General features: G+C 39.2%; 1 protein-coding gene across 1 annotated transcript in view; it reads right to left on the bottom strand.

Moving 5' to 3' along the window:
* Nucleotides 1-18,111: 18,111 nt before the first annotated feature.
* Nucleotides 18,112-20,603, bottom strand: part of RSPO3 (R-spondin 3) — an 83,314-nt gene continuing 80,822 nt past the window's right edge. Inside the window, exon 5 of the mRNA XM_008691129.2 lies at nucleotides 18,112-19,332. Coding sequence (XP_008689351.1) covers nucleotides 19,139-19,332 — 194 coding nt within the window. The 3' untranslated portion in view covers nucleotides 18,112-19,138. The remainder of the gene's footprint in view (nucleotides 19,333-20,603) is intronic.

The following is a 20,603-nucleotide window of genomic DNA, read 5'->3' as shown; positions in this document are numbered from 1 at the left end:
AGTCCATTCTATTTAAATTTGCCTACTGCCACCCCATCCCCCTCCATAATGGAGCTTCACAGCACAGGACTTTTTTTTTTTTTTTTGCATGTGTTTATTTTATTCACTGATGTACTTCAAGGACCGAGAAGAATACCAGGTACAGAGTAGTCAGTATGTGCTGAATATTTGTACAAGGAATAAGTGAATCATCTTTGACTTGAGCATCCTCTGAGGAATACAGCATACCCAGTTATCAGACCTTTCATTAACCTTGGTTGATTTAAACTTTTCTACTGATATTTGGGTATTACTTGGGTATAAGTGTTTGCAAGAAACAAGGCTGGAGAAACAGAGACCACGTGATGAATTCTCTAATACCCTCTGCTAAAAAGGTTAGATTTTATTCTTGGGGCTCATCAAGAAAAAATATCTGCCCATGAGAAGCAGTAACACACAGCCAGATTTATTGGGCAGTGCTTGGACAGGGCTGCATGAAAGGGGAAATCTCTCACAGAATGAGACCTTCCAGAGGCTTCTGAGCAAAGAAGCCCATAATTACTTACATCATAAGTTTTTAATAAATGGTAGTTGTTAACTAATTTTTTAAAGGCAATGGAGAGCTTTGGGAGGATATTTCAACTGGGAGGATACCTGATGTCTGGCAGACACAATGAGGAACGCCTTGTAGAAAACCACATGGAAGGCTGAGTGTGCAACAGTGATCATAGGATAGTAATAACAAAATTATGGATTTAAGGAATACTGTGGAAAAAATTGACAATTTAATCACTGGATAAATGTGAAGGTTGGATGCTATCTATGACTTGACAAAATGGATGGGATGTGGAAGTTTGCCAAGATAGGAAAAAAAGACGATAAACAAGTTTCAAGGTAGGAGGAAGATGGTGAGTTCAGTTTGGGACCTATTAGTTTGACATGTTATAGGACATCGAAATCAGGGTTTGTTTGTTTTTCTTGAACTGTCCATCAGCTCCATGGATCTGGAGTGGACCAGGGTTGGAGATTTAGATGTTGGAATATTAACATTAAATGGTAGTTAAAATCCTGTAAATGAATGAGATATTCTCTAAGGGAGATAAAGGAGGAAAATCAAAAGTAGTTGATGTTGTAACAATCACATGAGGAAGGAATTTCAAGAAGAAAGGTGATAAATAACACGAGTAGTAGAGAGGTCCTGTAAGGTAAGAGCTGAAACATGTCTACGGTTTTTAGCAACGAGAAAGATGTTTGTAGGATTGGATTTAATGGAGATAAAGAAGCACAGACACAGTGGTTGAACAGTCTTAAGAAATGGGGAAGTGGAGGTAAGTACATATTGGTCTTTGGAGCAACATGGCTCTAAGAAGAAAAGGAAAAATAAGGCGATCACTAGGAGATAAACAGACAAGATGGGAGCTGCCAAAAGAAAAAGAGACATTAAAGATACAGAAGAGAGGAAATACTCTTAAGTGAGGTTCCCGAAGAAATGGACAGATGTGATTCAGAGAACAGATGGAAGGACTGACATTCAAAATTCAGAACAACCATTTGGCTAAACAGAAAGAGAAGGGGTAAGTCCAGCTCTAACTATATTTACATTTGTTTGTGTTGTACAGAGAGACAGTAAGTGGAGAATGTTCTTGCATCATGGTCTCTATTTTCTCACTAAAGTAGAGTTCATTTGCTGAGTGTGATGGAGAAGATCAGGCTGAGTGTTTGAAAATATTATTGTGGGGAATGAGAGAGAAAGTGGACCGAAAGTTTTACTGCGTAGTGTTAATAGCCCCACTGTCGGGGCAGACCTTCGGTTGGTAGTGGCATCAGGCCTTGTGGTTGGGGCATTGGTTTTCAGTACTGCTTGGCAGCCAGATATGAAACTGGAAAAGGAGTAACTGGTTGATCCAGGGCCAGCATTTTACTAATTAGATGCAGAAGAAGAGTAAAGGGCAACGACACTGACAGTAATGGCAAGAGAGTTTCTTGAATAATAAATCCTAAGCTTTAGGTGGACCAGCATTGACAGTGATCGTTTAATGCCTGCTCTTAGCAAGGGGAAATGCTGTGTGTTTTACATACTGGTTTTCTTAATCCTCACATCAACTATGTGACATGAGTATGACTACTGTCATTTATAAATGAGAAAAATGAAGCTGAGCTGAATAATTGAATGAAATCAGAAGGAGGATGAGAAATTAAGATAAATTGAAGGACCGAGGATGATCGTCCTTAATGAGATTGAAGAATATCGCCTGTGGACCACCACGTTGAGGGAGCAGAAAATTTAGGACATTGTGGACAGAGAGTGGCAATGCAGAAATTATAAATCCAAAACTGGGAGAATTTTGAATGTGGTATGGTCCAGGGTGTCCACAGAGAGGTATATGGACAATGAGGTTGGAGAGCTGGAGATATTACCTGCACAGAAGAGACCGTCGTCCAAAATGCAGAAGAAAGAGGGGTGAAAAGCTGAGCTGATGATTGGTCTGCTCAAGGCTTTGATAAACACGTGGCCGGGGAGGAGGGAGTCAGCAAATGGCAGTTGCACACATAAATGTAAAGCAGGCTTCTACTCCATGTCCTGAGTTTCAACGAGAAGTTAAACTTTAAAAACAACAACAGGAAATTTCATTCTTCTGGCTCTTCTTCCTCCATGCACACTCCCGCCATCTTCAGTCACCCACCAAAATTTGTTCCTTTCCCTCTTTATTCTGTGTTGCTTCAAGTCTGAATTGAATTTCCTCCACCTTTTCATCCCTTCCAACCCCATACCCAGAATCCAACACGTTACCAAACTTTTTGTCAATTGAGCCCTCCATTTCCTTGCTCTAGCTGAAGTTTGGATGATTCTTTCAAGACAGAGGTGGACAGGAGAGGGGAGCTGGTGATTAATTAGGCAAACCTGAATCCTCTCCCCTCTTGTGAAAATCCCACCTCCTGTGCTGGGATTCCCTGGCCTCACATTTCCCGATAAAGCTCAGGGTTGAACTTGAATAGGCAATGGTGTGAGGACACAAGTAAACTGTCACTTTTCAAGATTCCAAACTCATTGTTGAAGGGATTTTATTATGGGCCTCTGAGAAAATGCCCACTCAGATTAGCTGGTTCCCAGGACCTGAGCCTTAGGTGAAAATAGCAGCCCTGGGGGACGGCAAGCTGTCCAGAGCACCTCGCTTCACTAGCTCCTTTAGGCACCTTAGCAGATGCTCAGCTCCTATTCAGCTTGTGATCAACCTTTAGGGGTTGATTCCCCCCCCCCCCCATGCCAATAGCCATTAATTCCCTTGTTCCTATGTAGTTCCTGGAACTTTAATGTGGACCAATGCTTTCTTTTATTATTGATTCTATAATTTTGGTCCCAGTCTATCATTCTAGACTGTTTGGCTGTTTTCCATTTTTAATTTTCTCATCCGAAGTATCAGTTATTTCTCTCAGTACTCTTATCGTTTGTTTTTTTTTTTAAAGATTTTATTTATTCATCTGAGACTGAGAGAGACAGAGAGAGAGAGAGCATAAGCAGGGGGTTGGGGGGGAGGGGTAGAAGGACAAGCAGACTCCCTGCCAAGTGCGCAACCCTACGGGGCTGGATCCCAGGACATGGAGATAATGACCTGAGCCCAAGGCAGACGCTTAACCATCTGAGCCACGCAGGCGCCCCAACACTGTTATTTTTTTCAAATTTAGGTAAGCGTGCTTTCTTTAGCTTCATCAAAGCTATCTGAGATGAAGTAACAGCAAAGAAGAAAGGGCAAAGGTTTTGGTGCACCATTATTGAACCTGCAGGTTGACATAGATAATTTGATCACTATTCCTACACAGAGCTGCTCAGCCAGATATGGGGCCGTCTAACTGTAGCTGCTCTCGTAAATCTTATTCATAAAAATATTCAGAGAAACACTGTCAAATCTCTTGTTAAATTTAAGATGTAGTCTATGAAATTTCCCTAATTTGTTACTTTAAAATCTCTAAAAAACCCACAAAAGCCCTCCTAAACCAACCAACCAAGCAAATGAATAAACATGACAGGGCAAGAGCAGTTTTTAAGGCAGAGCCTGAGTTTGAGACCTGAGAGTCCAGGTGGCTCGTACAGCCTCCTTTGACGGGAAGGTCCGGCCTTGCGCCTTCATCAGCAGCTTCATACTAGCTTTAGAATTTCGTCAGATATAAATGCACAACCTCAGTGTAGTCTTCAGAATCTACCTTTGTCTTCCGGGGTAGGCCCAGTTATTTAGGAAAAAAAAAGTGTTTTGAAAATAAGGGAATTAAAAAAAAATGAACAGTTTTGAGATGGTGGTAAAAGGTAATTCATTGTTTTAAAAAATGTACAATAAATATGAGAAAATTGCTTGATTTTCTGATCCTTGTACACCTGATTTTGTGATTTAGGATCTGTCTTGAAAGCAAGCATTTCTCTTTTTCATTTAGGAGGATCTGTGAAGATAGGAGATTTTTACTGGTTATCTGAGCTTCTATTGGGCAGAAAACTAAAATTCTATATTTAGTGTTGAATCTATTCTATAAGCATTAGGTTAAGTTTCTGTTTGTAGACATTAAATAAGTTAACGGAGACAGTGTAGCCCTATTTTCGCTGAATATGCTAAGCACGAGATGCTTCCCGTCAGCAACTAAACACATTAATAAAACATCTAATTTTTAATAGCAGAGCTGAAAGTGTGCCAGTAGATGAAAGATGGAGTTATAAACTGTAACAAAATACAACCGGTTTTATTAAATAGGATTGCATACAGGGGGCTGCCACTGCATGTATTTGAAAAAAGAAAAAAAGCAAATATAAACAAAGAAAAAATTATGCTTAATATGAAATAATGTTTAAGAGAGCTTAATTTTTCTTAGTAAATTTTTTCAACTAGGTCATCATAAATTGCCATAAACAGTTGTCCTTCTTGTCAATGATTTGTATTCATGATTCAAACACTGGCTTATAACTCAACTGAGGAGGGGATAAGGAAGGCATCCTTAAATTGATATTAGTAATATTATTATTCTTTATATTTTCATATTTTATATTAAATATGTATTTGATGTATTGTATTGTTGTACTTTGTAGTTTACATTTTTAAAAGACTATTACACCTATTTTTATTTTATTTATAATTTATTTCTAAAGTAACATATACAAAAGTGGAAATTCATAAAGTATACGTAAGTTCTGGGCAAAAAGTTGAGTAGGCAATATTGCCGAAAAGTTGAGAAACTTAACCTAGGTGTTACGGAGGGCAGGAGATCTGTGTCAGATAGAAAGGCCAGTTATGGTAATTTCGCATTATTGAATGCTTTTAAAAGAAAAGGAGACAGTGAAATAAAGAAAAAGGTTAAAAAAATGATCTTGTTGAGAATTATGAAGTGATACAGGCATTTGAGAGAGAACTGGAAGATGTGTTGGGAGAAACAGGTTAGAATGGCAATTCTGTTTAAATCGATATTTGTCTTTTGTGCTTAATACGGTATTTTTAGTTGCACTTTTAGTTTATTACAGATTTACATGATTCTACGCCTGACAAGCTAGGAAATTCCTTTTCCCCCTTGCTGTAGTGGGTTAACGAGCTCTAGTCTAATTTCTTTCTTCCTGAAGCCGACCCAGACCCACGTCAATCACACCTTGACTCCGAACCGCTCGGGGCGCCCCTCCTGCACCAGCAGCTCGGCTCCTCTGTTGCCGGCCGCACGTTTCACGCGCGCAGCTCCCTGCCTCCCACTCTGTTCTCAGCGCGCTGAGGTCTGAATGCTGTACCAGGTCGGTCAATCCTGGGCACAGGCGTTTTTAGAACGATTGATTTTGCTGTGGCACTTGGTGTAATCACACGTTTTAATTCCCAACTCCAGCATTTGTGTGTTACCACCTTCTCTGCTCTTTATTTACCTTCCAGTCTGTTTCCTTCATCACTTCCTTGTCCTCTGCTCTCTGGTTAAATGCCGTCAGTTGTGTTCTATGTCTTCTTCTTACCCGCATTCTCCTCAGGCCCTCTCACCCGTGTCCTCAGATTGATTAGATGATTATTCTTCAATCGATATCTCCACGACTCATACATTTTAATCGAGAACAGACCTATATTTCAGACTCCCTTGAGTTCATCTCCACTGAATGTCTCTCGCACGTTTCAAAAAGGGCAAAGCAAACAAGCTATCCTCCTCTTGCCAGTGGCGGATTCTCTGGGGAGGGACCCTGTCCCCCTCAGACTCGCCAAGAGAAACAAACACGGGATTCACTTCCCTCACCTGCTCCCTCCTACTGGTCCCCATGTTTTGGGGCTACTACCTCCAGATGAAGTCTAGCCCCTCCTCTCCTTCACCTCTTTCTCTGAGTTAATTCATGCTGTATGTATTTTGAAGTTGAATAATATAATTTTATACCCATATACTTAATAGTGCTGCTCATCTGAATCTTTTTTCTTTATTCCTTAAAAGATTCCATCCTTTCATTGGCACCAAAGGCATCTGTGTAAGGCAAAAAGAATCGTTTCATTGCCCTTCTTAACACCCTTGCCAGACTTCGTCACTAAGTCCCCAGTCTTGTGCTTAGCATAGGAGGCCACGTGTCATATGTGCCCAGCCCACACACCTCTCAAATCTCTTGCCAGAGAACACAAAAGCTACTGAGAGTTCCCCAACCAGCGTATGCTCTTCCCACACCAGACTCTTCTCATGGCCTGTGATGCCACGAATCCTCTCCTGTCTTGTTTCACTGCCAAAGAACTACTCATATTTGAGAAATTAGGTTATATAGCCTGTGATAATATATTTAGTTTATAGAAGAGGATACCAAGATTCAAAGAACTTAAATTATTTTTCTAAGGTCGCACAGTTAGTCTATGGTGGAAGGATTTATTTTTATTTGGGGGGGGGTCTGGTGGTACTTGCGCCTTTACTTCTATATGATTGGAATTTTCTGAAATAAAGTTTTTCTTCTTAAAGTCTCCCCCATCCAACCCCTGGCTGCTGGACACATATTGGGACCATGGGGCAGGAGCAGAAGTGGGAAACACTGAATATCATTTGGGAGGGAGAGGACGGTGAGACGGGAAGGAACAAGTGTCCCCACCTCCCTCTGGAGGGCGCTAGGACTGGGCTGTGCTTCCCAGGAAGATGGGAAGGACCCCCACTAGATCCCATCAGGCACTCAAGCCCAGAAAGCCAGGCCAGGGCACATGAATCAGGTCAGGGGTCAAATCCTGGTTCTGCACATGCAGCTGAGTGTAGTCTTGGGCTAGCCTCTCCAGCCACAATTTTGGGCCTCAACTGTCTCCTCTGAAAAGGGGAGCACCTGGTGGGTTGCAAGGAGGAGAGAATACAGAGCTCACTGTGTATAGCACACCACATAAGCCACACGCTTCCTGTCATCGCATCATCATCGGGACCACCTGGGGGGCCACCTGAGAGGGGGGCCACCTTGTTACCCCATTTTACAGAATGACATCCTTTCTTGTGTGGTCACTGTGAGGAACCAGGGAGGTGTCCCCCAGCAGAGTGGCCCACGGGGGACAGTGAGGAAGGGGCTTCGGGCGCCAAGCCTCAGGGACCCTACTCGCCCTCCAGGAGCTCATTGTGGTCCCAGTCCTTCTGCGGTCTTGCGCTCAGGGGCTAGCAGATGAGCTCCTTCTGTGGCCCCAAATGCCACCCAGGGCCCGTTCCTCTGCCAAGAGGCTGGAACGGCCAGCTGGCTATGGGACCCTCCTGACCAACCCGCTGGGGCCCCAGCAGAGAGCCAGTGCTGACCCTCCTCGCGGCCCGTCGGTGGTGGGAGGACTTAAACCTAAGTGTTCCGGCAACCTGGGTGGCTCAGTTGGTTGAATGGCTGACTTTGGCTCAGGTCATGACCTCAGATCCCTGGGATGGAGCCCCACGTTGGGCTCAGCGGGGAGCCTGGTTCTCCCTCTCCCTCTGCCCCGCCCTCCTGCTTGTTCTCTCTCTAAAATAAATAAATGAAATCTTAAAAAAAAAAAAAAAGTGAGTCTTCCTACCTCCGAAGCCTGGCTCTTTTCACTACCTTTCATTCGGTAAGGCAACCCCAGATCTATTTCCTAGTGTTCTCAGTGACTCCGTTTATTCAACTTGTTACAACTTGTAGCCTGGGTAAATTTGACCCACCTTCAACCTTTGCAAAACTGTATCTGATAAAAGACTAGAATTTAGAACATCCTTTAGCAACTGGCATCTGGATTAATCAGAAAAAGAAAAAATACGTAATGAAATGGCTATTACTTTCAGAAGATAATTTTTTATCTTTAAGAGGAAAACAGAGTTCCCCATTTTGCTGGTATACTGTAGGCCATATGTAAGAAATACAATAAATACGTGTCATCCGGAGCAGACTGTTAGCAGATGATACTGTATCTCAGACCATGTCTGTCATTTTCCTCTGCCAAACACTACTGCTTATGGAAAGAGAAATAAGTACACTTTTTAAAACTACTTAAATGAGATTAAATATTCTTACATACGTACTTGACTAAGTGAGAAATATTTATTATTCCACTAGTTATTAACAGGTTTGTTTCATTTGTTAAAAATCATGATTTATAAGCTGGGAATAAGAAATAACAGAGTATGTAAGTTTGGAATAATTTAGCTGATTATTATTATTATTATTTACTATAAATTAGGCATAAAGGTTTTTTAGGAGGCATTACAATTTACTCACAAATTACATAAGTTTCTAATGCTTTTTTTTTTTTTTAATGTTTATTTGAGAGAGAGGGAGAGAGCACAAGCAGAGGGAAGAGGCAGAGGGGAAGGGAGAAGCAGTCTCAGGGAGCCCAACATGGGGGCTCGATCCCAGGACCCTGGGATCATGACCTGAGCCCAAGGCAGGCACTTAACTGACTGAGCCATCCAGGCACCCCTCCAATGCTTTTGTTCCTTTGGCATTGGACATACAACACTTATTATGTCACCTACAAAATTTTTATCAGAGCATTACAGAAAAATAAGTAAAGTGACTTGTAGGCAAATACCTAGCTAACAATCCTTAAAATTTATTAGTAGAAACTCAAGCATTCCATGTAATTATTTTGCACAGGAAGAGAGCCTGACTGGTTCTATAGAGTCTCTATAAACAATTGAATGCAATCACCACACCAAGTTGGATTTATATGAGAAGCACATGAAACATGGTCTTTTTCCTTGTCATTGCAGTGAATAACAATTAAATGTAATAATTACCATAATATTCTCTTACAATAGAAGTGTTTCGTTCTCCTACTATATTACATTGGAGGTTTTGGGTTCCCAAAGCAAAAAGATACAGTTTTCTTGTTTACGAGTAACAATAATAATTAGAGCTAAAATTGAACCATTTTCATATTTAAATGTACTGGTTTAGTAACTGAGCACTTACTATCTTAGTTTCAAGTAGAAAACAAAAGAATTAAAATATCATTAAGATTTAGCCCAACTTGTGAAAAGATGTTATGGACAGACAATGTTACATTCTTTGGGATTTCAAATTAAAATCAGTACATCCTTGGTTTGTATTTGGTTAATGATGGAAAGCATCTCTAACTTAAAGAAAAATGAAATCTATACTTTATTATCAGAACTAAGAAAAATTAACACTCTGTCTCTTTCTCATTCCACCCCACCTAAAGCTTTTGGTCCAGATGTTATTTTGTATTTATTTTGCAATGTTTATTATGACAGTCCAAGACCTTTATGTTTTCAAGATACATTGGTCAGTTTATTTATAGACAGCTTCTTGAAGCGAAGACAATTTACTCTGGGTATGGGTTAAGCTCCATAGCACTAGAAGGAATGTGTGGCTGGGTTTCTCTAGTGTGTTCTCTGTTAACTCCTTTTATTTCCTTTCATTATGAGGACCCTTTTTTCCTTTCCTTTTTCCTTTAATCTTATAAGGTTTTACATGATTTACCCTGTGAGAAAGAGTTGAGTTCCTGGAGCTATTATCCTACACAGGAAATGAAAGGAAGGTGGAATGGGTGGCTGGGCCTCCCGGACATTGGCTTACAAATCTGGCTCCTGTCAAAGGTGAAACTGGAGATTGTCCCAAGGCGCCCAGGATACAGAGAAGTTAGTTAAGTTTTGATAGAATCACTGGTGCATCTTCAACCAGGCTGAGTACCGGCTATTGGACAACGGCCGGGCGAGGCACCAGGTGTTTGCGTTTATGCAGTAAAGCTCCATCAAGGTTGTGGAGGCCTCCTGCGGAAAGATTCTGCTGTCCTTTTCCTTTATGTGTTGCAAAATAAAACAATATTAAACTGTAACGCCAGTATGAGAAAGTTCAACGAAGTTCTCATTTTTCCCATTGTGACTAGTTCAATACCACTTTGGTAATATTGAATAGCGTTTTTTTTTTTTTCCAAAAATTGTTTTGTAATATAAAACAGCAGATTTTTCCCCCAAAATTGTTTTCCTTACCTCTGCTTTGTGGAGTCCCTCAGAGCATGCTTAGTCTTCCTGTTGGGAAATCCAGCCCTGAGTCTGTGGTAGTCCAGGCTGGGGGCATTGCAAAACAGAACCTGGGAATGTGGTAGCCAGTGAAGGCTGGGGAAGCACAGAGGGCAGTTTTGGATTGGGGCTGGTGGGGCATCTCTAGAACCATACGTGCAGCACTTTGCAGTAAGATTGAAGCCTCATTTTGCAAATCAAAACATATAAGTGGGGGGGGGGGCTCACTGGCTCAGTCAGTTAAGCATCTGCTTTTGGCTTAGGTTCTCCTCCCAGGGTCCTGGGATCCAGCCCTGCCATGGGCTCCCTGCTGGGGGGGGGCTGTGCTTCTCTTTCTCCCTCTGCTCCCCCGCCCTGCCCCCTGCTCATGTTCTCTCTCTCTCTCAAATAAATACATAAAATCTTAAAAAAAAAATAAGGCATATAGGGGATTCCACTTTTAATTATTTTTTTCCTTTAGTATTATTTTTCTTTCTACATTTTAAGAAGTGATTTGGGAATGAATTTGTTTTCTGAAGCATTCTTCTCAGTTCACTTTTAACTTAGTGATTGAATTTTGTATCGTTTTGCTGGCTAGTTCAGTGCTTCAGTCATGATTGCCTTTATAGATAAAGACGTTTTCCTTCAAAGTGATAATTAAATCACTTTATCTCTGCAAAGTTAGACTTCTGCATTTTCACATTTTCTGATTATTTTTGGCCACAAAACTAATAAAGTTACATAACTACAAATGCAAAACTATGTTTTCTTATAATTTGTACAGACTGGAAGACATTAATATTTACTATGGATGCAAGGGTGGGTAAAGCAATTATTACCAAATAACACAAGGCTTTTAACCTCTACCTAGAGACCTGATAGAAAATTTTAGGAAAATACTTACGGGGCCTATACATGTGAAAATAGTAAGTCCGATTGGGTAGCTCTTTTGGCCCCTCAAAGCACTGTTGCTAGTTAGCCAAACAGCAAGGATGGTAGAATCTATATTTTATTTATTTATTTAGATGATACCTCAATGGATGGTGCTATAGTCTAAATGTGTCCCCTCAAAATTTGTATATTGAAATCCTAATGCCCATTGAAGTATATTAGGAGGTGAGGCCTTTGGGAGGTGCTTAGGTTATGAGGTTGGAGCCCTCATGGATGAGACCAGTGCCCTTATAAAAGAAACTCCAGAAAGATCCCCAGCTCCTTGCACCATGCAAGGACACAGAAAGAAGGTCCCATCTATGAACCAGAAAGTGGGCCCTCATTAGATACCAGATCTGCCAGCACCTTGATCTTGGACTTCCAGCCCCCAACAGTGTTATCTGTAAACTACCCAGCTTCTGGTATTTTGCTGTAGGAGCCCAAACAGACTAAAACAGGGAGGAAATACCTCTACTGATTGGTTTTATATTCATTTCCCAAAGTGATTTAGTTCCCCAAATATTAAACCTGAAACAAATGATGGTCTTCTAGAGTAAGTTCTCTTTAAGCTTATTAATTTTTAATTATTCTTTGTCAGTTTGGTCTTTATTTATGATCTGATCGACTGGTTGTTTTGGAAAGCGGAAAGTGTAGAGGCAATTAAGCTCATACTGGCCCGGAATTTCAAATTGCTTAGGATTGCAGGAATGTCTATGATGAAACAATTTTTTTCATGATTGCAGAAAGGATAATTTCATAATGAATTTGGAAATCTGGAGACCTAGAACAGCACTTTCTAATGATCTTTTCTATAAATAATACTGTTTCGAATTTGATTAGATCATGTGGGTATACAAATTAAGCTCTATTCTCTTGGCTCTTTCCCATGTTGTATATTAAGCTACGCTTTAAATATTCCACAATCAACAAGTGGAAATCTTGGTTGTGGAACAAGTGGAATTATTGGTTTACCTCAATAATGCATTTTTCCCCCTCCCATTCTAAAAACTCCAACATTTAAAAGTAGACTAGGATGGCAATCAAGAAAGCTAGATTTCATTTGCATGAAAATGACTCCCTTTCCTAAGTGGATTCTGCTTGTCTGTGTCTTTTTGGAATCATAAATTATTCTCACCGCTGTTTGGATGGAACTAAAATCTATTTTCCTGTAGTATTTGGTGTGTTCCCAAAGTGAGTCATAACCATTTTTTTTTTTTTTTTTAACCATGGGAGAAAGCTCAGCAGGAGCAAACGTAGTGATAAACAGGACCTGCTTCTAAAAAGTTACCACATTAGGAAATTTCCTTGGATGTTAAATACCAAGTGCTTTTATTTATTTTATTTTTTTGTTTGTTTTCCTAGTTTCTTTTTGTTTTGCTTTTATTAAGCTACTGCTTTAAGAAGTGTAAATCGTATTGTTTCCTTAGTTTGGTATTAAGAGTAGAGGAACGTACTAAATTATTTCTCTTCCAACTTATTCTTAATTTTTAAATCATTAGGTAATATTTTTTCTTCTCAAACTAGTCAACCAGAAAACATAAATAAGCAAAGTACAGGACCAAAGCAGGGAAAGAGGCCAAAGGCTAGGACGACTGACATTGCCACCAGGGAGAACTCAACGCCTGAAGTCTAGGAGCACAGCTTTTTTTTTTTTTTTTTTTCCTTTTGGAAGAGCATTCTAGGGGCAGTGAATGGTTATCATGGAGTGGCTATAAGGATAAAAGTAAGGGCCCCCATTCTTTTCAGGATCAGAAATTTTTCTTTTGTTTTTTTCAAATCTTGAGACTGTCATGGCCAGATGGTTGAACGAGCAGCTTCCTGTCTCTTGGGAGGTTGGGACCAACCAAGAGGATGCATGATCTTGGCAGAGAACATGCATAGTACCAGCAACTGACTCAAACATGTCCCTGGTATAGATTCAAAATTTAGTAGTAGCTTATGTTATTACGTCTGGGCACCACAACCTTTACAAAGTGAAGTGGTGTCTCCTGCCTTATTTTTGACGTAGCTCCAATGATAGCAGCTAAAGAAAAATATGCCAGAAGGAAAGGCTGCATGCTGTGTTCTTATATGTGGTCACCTCATGCATTAGTGCTTGTATTAACGCCTTCTTTGGAAAGATCTGTATAATTTCCTCTAAGAAGAAAGTTTCCATTGAGGTCAACAGTGTGAGGAATGAGGAAAGGCCATCTGTTGCTGTAGCTAAAAACAGTAGTGGCTTATATATTTATTGTGTTTACAGCATCAAAGCACTTATAAATATATTGTATTATTTTGATTTTATTATAGACGTGGATCCTCCTGTAAAATTTTTAATGAGTTATTAAACTGGTTGAAAAAAATCTATCTCTTGCTTAAAATCTATTTGTGATGGAAATTTGATAGGGAAAACTAAAATGGTAACTGATTTTAGTAGTATAAAAGCTAGTATATCAATTAAACCTCCGTTTGCAAGAAAACTTTGGTAATTAAACTTATTATTCAGCTTAGCTTAAAATTTTTTCTAATATGTATCTGCCAGTCCTCTATTTTTAAAGTAAAACCTAATCTTTAGTAGATGATTCAGTATCTTGGATTGTCTCAACATGGTTTTCAACAATATTTTTCATTGCATACAGCTGTAGATACAGAAGCATAAGATTATTTTTCAAACTGTTGATATATCAGATTATTTTATGGTCATGTAGTTCTGTCTTCTGAAATTATCATGTACCAATTTTCCAGCGAATGAAATATTTTTACTAGTTGAGATTCTCTTACAACTATATTTTCATGACTATGAATAAAAGTGGTTACTATTTTTTGCTTTTTTTCTTCCCTCCCTCCCTCTCTCTTACTTCCCTCCCTCGCTGTCTCCTTTCTCTTACTTCCCTTCTTCCCTTCCTTTCCTTCCTTCCTTCCTTGTCCCCACCCCCCTTACTTGTTTATATGGTGGATGTGTGGATCTCTGAAATGCTTAAGAGACAGGATGGGCAAGAAAAGGTGTGCGACAATTAAAATATTGATATTGGATGTCTGAAGTGGCTGGGAGAAAATGAGGCATTATCTGAAGGAAGTTTTCTTGGCAGTTCCAACAATAAGCAAGAGTTGTTGATGCTTCTTCCTGTATCATTTTAATTCTGACCAAGGACTCAAGGACAAGGTGGTCACGGTGGTAAGTACCTTGCTTACAAGGAGAAAGAACTAAGCTGAGTACCAGCCCACAGTCATAAAGGGCTATAGCAATGCAGGACTTTCCCAAGGAGCCATACCAGCTGTTCCCTTTCTGTTTAAACTTTGATCTTTTGATGATGGCACATCATTCTCATTTCTCCTTTACCCTCTGAACATACTAGCCTCCTCCTGGTCACTGCCCCACCAGCCAGTCCACAGGCCCTCTGGAGCTCACACACAGCTATGCAGACACGGATATAGGCACACACACGTTTATACACACATTCGGAGTTGAATCTTATCCTGGGTTAAGGCCTCTCTGATTGGACTTCTTAGCTTCTTTTTCACGAGGTGATAATTCAGATCACAGGAAAATACTTCTATAATGTGTGTCATGGACATTCAAGGAAATAATAATAAATATGATTTCAAAGGGATATAATGTAGGCGAGGGAGCCCAGGCTTTGGAGTCAGCCAGAGCTGAGAGGGGCTTCTAGCCTTACTGGTTGCTACTTGTGTGACATTGGCCACTTCCCTGTGCTCTAATTTCTTAATTTTTAAAACAAGGAGATCAGTAATTCTCTCAGACTGCTTTGGGGACAATTACATAATATAACTTAGCCAAAGGGTGAGTGGCTAGCATGAAGGAGAGACAATTTTCTTTTGTCTTTTTTTTTAAATTTAGAAATATAATAAAAAATAGCACATCTAACTTGGTGAGATGAAGTGTTATGCTTGCAATGGGAAAAGTCTCAACTGATCCGACCACCAGCTTTATTTAATTTTATTATTTCAGTGGAGGATAGATTTGGCTTCCAGATGAACTCTGAAGTAATGAATCAGCCTTAGAAAGAGGACTTTTCTCTCCTAATTTGCAGAGAATAGTTGCCATTGTTTTGAGAAAGAGTCTAGTCAGTTCCTCTGCTATTAAAATATATCCATGGGGAAGATGGAGTGTTTTTACTTATGTTCGCTGATCAAATGCATATGCATACTTTAAAGAATGAGTAATTTCTCAATTTTAAGAGGATTTAAGACAAAATGGTATTTACATTTTAGTTACTATTATTGATTTCATTTCGGTGATTCTCATGTATATACCTTGAAATTATTACATGTGCACATTTATATGCATATTACTACTTATCATTACTCAAGAAATAAAATTGATGTATATGTGTTACTTGTGAAATGAGTCATTACGTTTTAGTGATATTTATTTGTATACGGAATAATTACTCTTATATTGAGTGACGAGACTTTCAATTCTAACAACTTTCCAAGGTAGGCGTTGCCATTTCCATTTTGCAGATGAGGAATGGAGGCTCTGAGAGACCACACAACCGGCTCAAGGTCACACAGGTTATGACAGTTAAGTAACACAACTGGGATGTTAACCCAGACTGCCTGACTTTAGCTATAGAGAACCTCCCATTTTCTTTGAGATCTTCCTTTGTGAAGATATTTTGAAATCTTCCTGGCATTAGTTGTATTTATATATTCCTTTTTTCCTTCTCAATGTTATTCATTTCAATATTTTAATAACCACTAACGTGAACAACTTTTAGTTCAATAATGACGGAGTTCAAGCTGTATCCTTTATGAGCTTATACATTTTCACATTTGGGAAAAAGCAGGGTTGAGGAACCCAAAGGACACTGCCACTGATGAGGACTCCTTAAGGGCATCACTATGAACTAACAGAGAGGTCACGTGCTCCCCTGCCAGTAATTGTCTTCAGCTCACCTCTCTCATGTTGCATTTAAGAAAATGGGAACTCATGGGGCACCCGGGTGGCTCAGTCTGTTAAGCGTTTGCCTTTGGCTCAGGTCATGATCGCAAGTCCTGGGATTGAGTCCTGCATTGGGCTCCCTGCTCAGCGGGGAGTCTGCTTCTTCCTCTTCCTCTGCCTCTTTCCCAGCTTGTGTGCGCTCATGCTCTCTCTCTCTCTTGCTCACTTTCTCAAATAGATAAAATCTAAAACAAAAACAAAAACCAAAACCAGGAACCTAGAGCACTCAGGTGATTTGCCAATGGTTAACACTGGGACGAGAACCTTACTTTGACTACAGAAGACAGACCTCCCCTCAGTTATAAAGCAGAATTTGGAGACCAGGAGTGTGGATCAGACACAGACAGATTTATGCTGCTGCAGCTTTTGATTCTCTTTGAATCAAGAATTTACCAGCCATCCATTACCATCAACAGTTCACCAAATCCTAGAGACATAATTGGAGCAGAGAGTTAATGCCTTCTGTGACTAGTGTTGGAAATTTACCAGAAGTTGATCATGAGTTTTTGCTTAAAGTTGAGTAGGCTGCCAGTTTGAAGATCATAATGTTTCCATGTGCCTCAAGATCTATTACAAGTATGTTTAAAATTGATGTTATCTTTGTCTTCATTTATATTTCACCCGAAGTATGACTATTAAGGCTACTTTTCATTTTTTCCTTTGCAATAATTCTACTTTTATTTAAGTGCTGCATCAAAGAGTTAGATTATCTGCTGCTTTCTGGAGGACCTCAGGGTAAAAGTCCTGAGTCAAAACACAAGGGAAGGCGTTGTCATTGCCACAACTGTTGTGTCCTGGTTGATTCAACCCTTTCCCAGCACTGCATTTTCAGGCCTAGACCTTCCCAGTAATTGCTTTTTGAAAGATTAGAGACAATGATTAACATAGAGAGAGACAAATAATTTGGCTGCTTATGCTTGACTAGATAAGACTGAGGACAAAGATGAAGTCTGAAGCCATCCAAAAGTTCTAGAACATGGGAATATACTTCCATTTAATATAGTTTTGTAGGAAAAGGTTTATTTCTCCATGGTGATATAAACTGTAGTTGAAAATAGAATTATTTTCATACATTGGAAATAGATCTAGTTAGTTGAAACATTTATCTCATGCAGACTAGGAAAGAAAACACCAAAGTAAGAAACAGAAATGCATCATTCAAAAATTTTATATCTTGGAAGACAACAAGAGAAGTGAAAAACGAATTAAGCCAAGCAGTCCACGTGAACAGTACAGTTGGTGGAAGAAGAGTGACCAGAGATAGGCAGCCAGAAGCCAGATGCAATTGCCAATTCTTCAGAAAGCATTGATCTTTAGAGGGCTAGGAAGAGTAGTGGGCAGAGCAGCCAAGCGTCCTTCCATTACAACAGGAAGGTTAAGGTGGCCCACGAGATTCTGTGCTGCTTGCTCAGAGATGCCTCTTCCTGCCCTGGGCTGGCTGTGTCCTCTGTGAAACACTGGTGAGGCCTTCAGCTAGGGTGACTTCAATCCCCGAAAGAGATCCACAGACTCAGAAAATATGGAGAAGAAAAGGCCAAATGTTCAAGATGGAGGAGGAACTGACATATAAGGAAAGATGCTAATTTCTAAGCAATGAAGGGGGAGCAGTGAAATCATTTCCGGAGGCCTACGCATCTAGAATTAGAATTTTGTTGATTAAGGGAAAAGTTGAATAAATATCTCCTAATATCCTATAAGCAAATCTCTATCTACTTACAAAAGGTGGATTCAAAAAGCAAACATTAAGAAATGTAAAATGTTCAGATTACATAGGATACAGAATCCCCTTTCCTAATTTATGAGTCTGTAACAATTTTCCAATAAAACAAACAATAAAACAAAATGAACAAAACTTTAAAAACTATCAACAAATATATTTATTGTGGTGGCTTTCCCCCCTACTAGATACACCTTGTTAGAAAGTAGTATCCCTTTTAGTTTCAGGTGGACCATTAAGCAGGTAATAAAATTGTTTTTCCCTCAGAAAACACATGACTTTGCAAACATGTTCTATTCTCCTTGCTCTAGTTTTTGTTTTTCTATGAAATCAGAATTTTCTTCTAATAAGAATGATTTTGCTTTTGGAAGTTACAGGTGCATGTTTACAGACTTATATAACCCAAGGGGTAGCAGAGGCTGAACCACACAGTGCTGACATCGATTGGAGACCTGTTCCAGGTAGTCACAACCCTTCACAGCTTCGTAAAGCACAGAAGTCATCTCCAACGCTACGGTTTCTTCCACATTTCGCCTTTCTCCAATCCCATACAGTATGCTTAACTCTGGTGTACACGCTCATGTTTCTTGCGGAAGGACAGGGTGAGGGCAATAGAACCGATCTGAAAACAGTCTTTTCTGTGGTGATAATTCCTATGATTCCAAATGCCAGGCCCTAGTATCTGAGCACTCTCTAGATCTCCTGGACAAAACAACACTGTTCTTTGAAAGATGTTTCTCTTCCCTGATCTCTTATTTACTTTGAAGGGATACTGCATCTTTGAATTTGCAGAACTATCTTTCGCTTCTTAAAGCAATAGCTTGAAAAATTATTTTTATAGGGAAAAGATGTTGCTTCTCCAGATGTCATCATTATGTTGTTACGTCTTATAGCCTATTGATAAGTATGTACAAAATTTCTTGTCTCTTAGAAATGCACAGAAGCATGTAAGATAACCATTTGAAAACATCCCTTCTTTGAACTTTTGGCTCTTTGTTGTTAACTATGCTTGTATGAAGAATATAGCAACTATTTGGAATGTTGTTGAGACTGAGCAGTAACTGACACGTTGTCCATTTGTGGTCCTAATGGCTAGAGCACCTGTCCTGGGCATCTGGTTGAGATAGCAGCATCATGAGTTTCCAACGATCTCATGGGACCCTTTAATGTACAGTGCTGACCGATACCGATTTCTGTGGTTTATCTTGGACCTTTCGCTTCTTCTGCTGCTGTTTGTCTTTGTTTTCTCGTTGTTCTGGAGTTTCTCTGCTGGGTTCCAGACCTTTGTTATCAGGTATTGCATCCTTACTTTCTTCTTTATTAGGTTTTTTTCTTTTCCTCTCCCTTCCTTTTTTTCCTGAAATGAAAGAATACATATTTTAAAAATATATTCAATCATGTTCTACTTGGTTATTTTAAGTTTTAAAAAATGAATTAAATTTCTCTTAGGTTGCATATCATACCCATAGATACCAAGCATCTAGTGTTCAAATCATTCACTTAGCTACTTTTGCTTAAATCTGTACCATATTTCAAGAAATGTGAACATGGAGCACAAAATACAATGAAGTAATTAATATATGATAATTTTGGACAGTAGAGGGTTCTGTAGTTATAAGTTTGATCATTATTTTACATAATAGTTACATATGGATATTTAATATAAAGTTTTGAATAGATTTCATATAAGAAATTTTTAACATGTATATGTTATCTGACTCCTATTTAAGGCACTACTTTGTATTCAAATTTTCCAAGTAGCAGTTACACATTTGCAATGTGCTGATATAACTACATGCCATCTACTAAAAGAGAATTGATTTACATAACAAATATGCAAATACCAGGATAACTGTACTTTATTTCAACAAAAATGTTTATATGTTGAAATTAATTTCCTTTGCAATTACATGCAGGGTGCTAACTATAACTTATCAATAACCCTATGGTATCAGCTATGCAGGCAGGAACATTGTGTCTCTATCACTCAAATGAGCAAATATTTATTGGATATACACTGGATTCCATGGAGGTCCCTGATCTTGAACTGGGTTTGAAGCATAGATTTGGTTCAGATTCACAGTCCGTGGCATTTTAAAAAGTGGAATCAACACGACCTTAAAGGTTTTGATGTGGAAAGGCATACTGCAAGGTAGACTGGAGCCGGGGTGAACAACTGAGTTTCGTCCTGTTGGCATTGGAAAATTGTTAAGAGTTTTAGGGGAAGAGAGTAATTTGAGCAAAGTGCATGACACCTCCACCAAATTGGATGGGCTGTTTTCATTACTTTCTTTTTTTGTTTTAGTTTTGTTTTGTTTCTTATTTTCATTTATTTCTCTACAGTGAATTAACTAGGTATTTTATTATCATGTAAACATTAATATATGTATATTTAGTCTACAGTGCAAAATAATTTCTGAGGGCAAGGTTTAGTAACATCCATCACCATATATATATATATATCCCAATGAGAAATTACTGAATTAAATCAATATCATAGGAAATGAAAACTAATGAAAATTAGGAACCAACTACTCCTTGATGTGGGACAAATTCTGATAACATGTATCCCCACAGACTGAACCATGTAAAATTTGAAATTAGTATCTGTCTAGAAAAAAATCATTT

The sequence above is a fragment of the Ursus maritimus genome, unplaced genomic scaffold (genome assembly GCF_017311325.1).
Source record: "Ursus maritimus isolate PB19 unplaced genomic scaffold, ASM1731132v1 scaffold_13, whole genome shotgun sequence".
In the NCBI taxonomy this organism is placed as follows: domain Eukaryota; kingdom Metazoa; phylum Chordata; class Mammalia; order Carnivora; family Ursidae; genus Ursus; species Ursus maritimus.
This window is presented reverse-complemented; position numbering and strand designations above follow the sequence as displayed.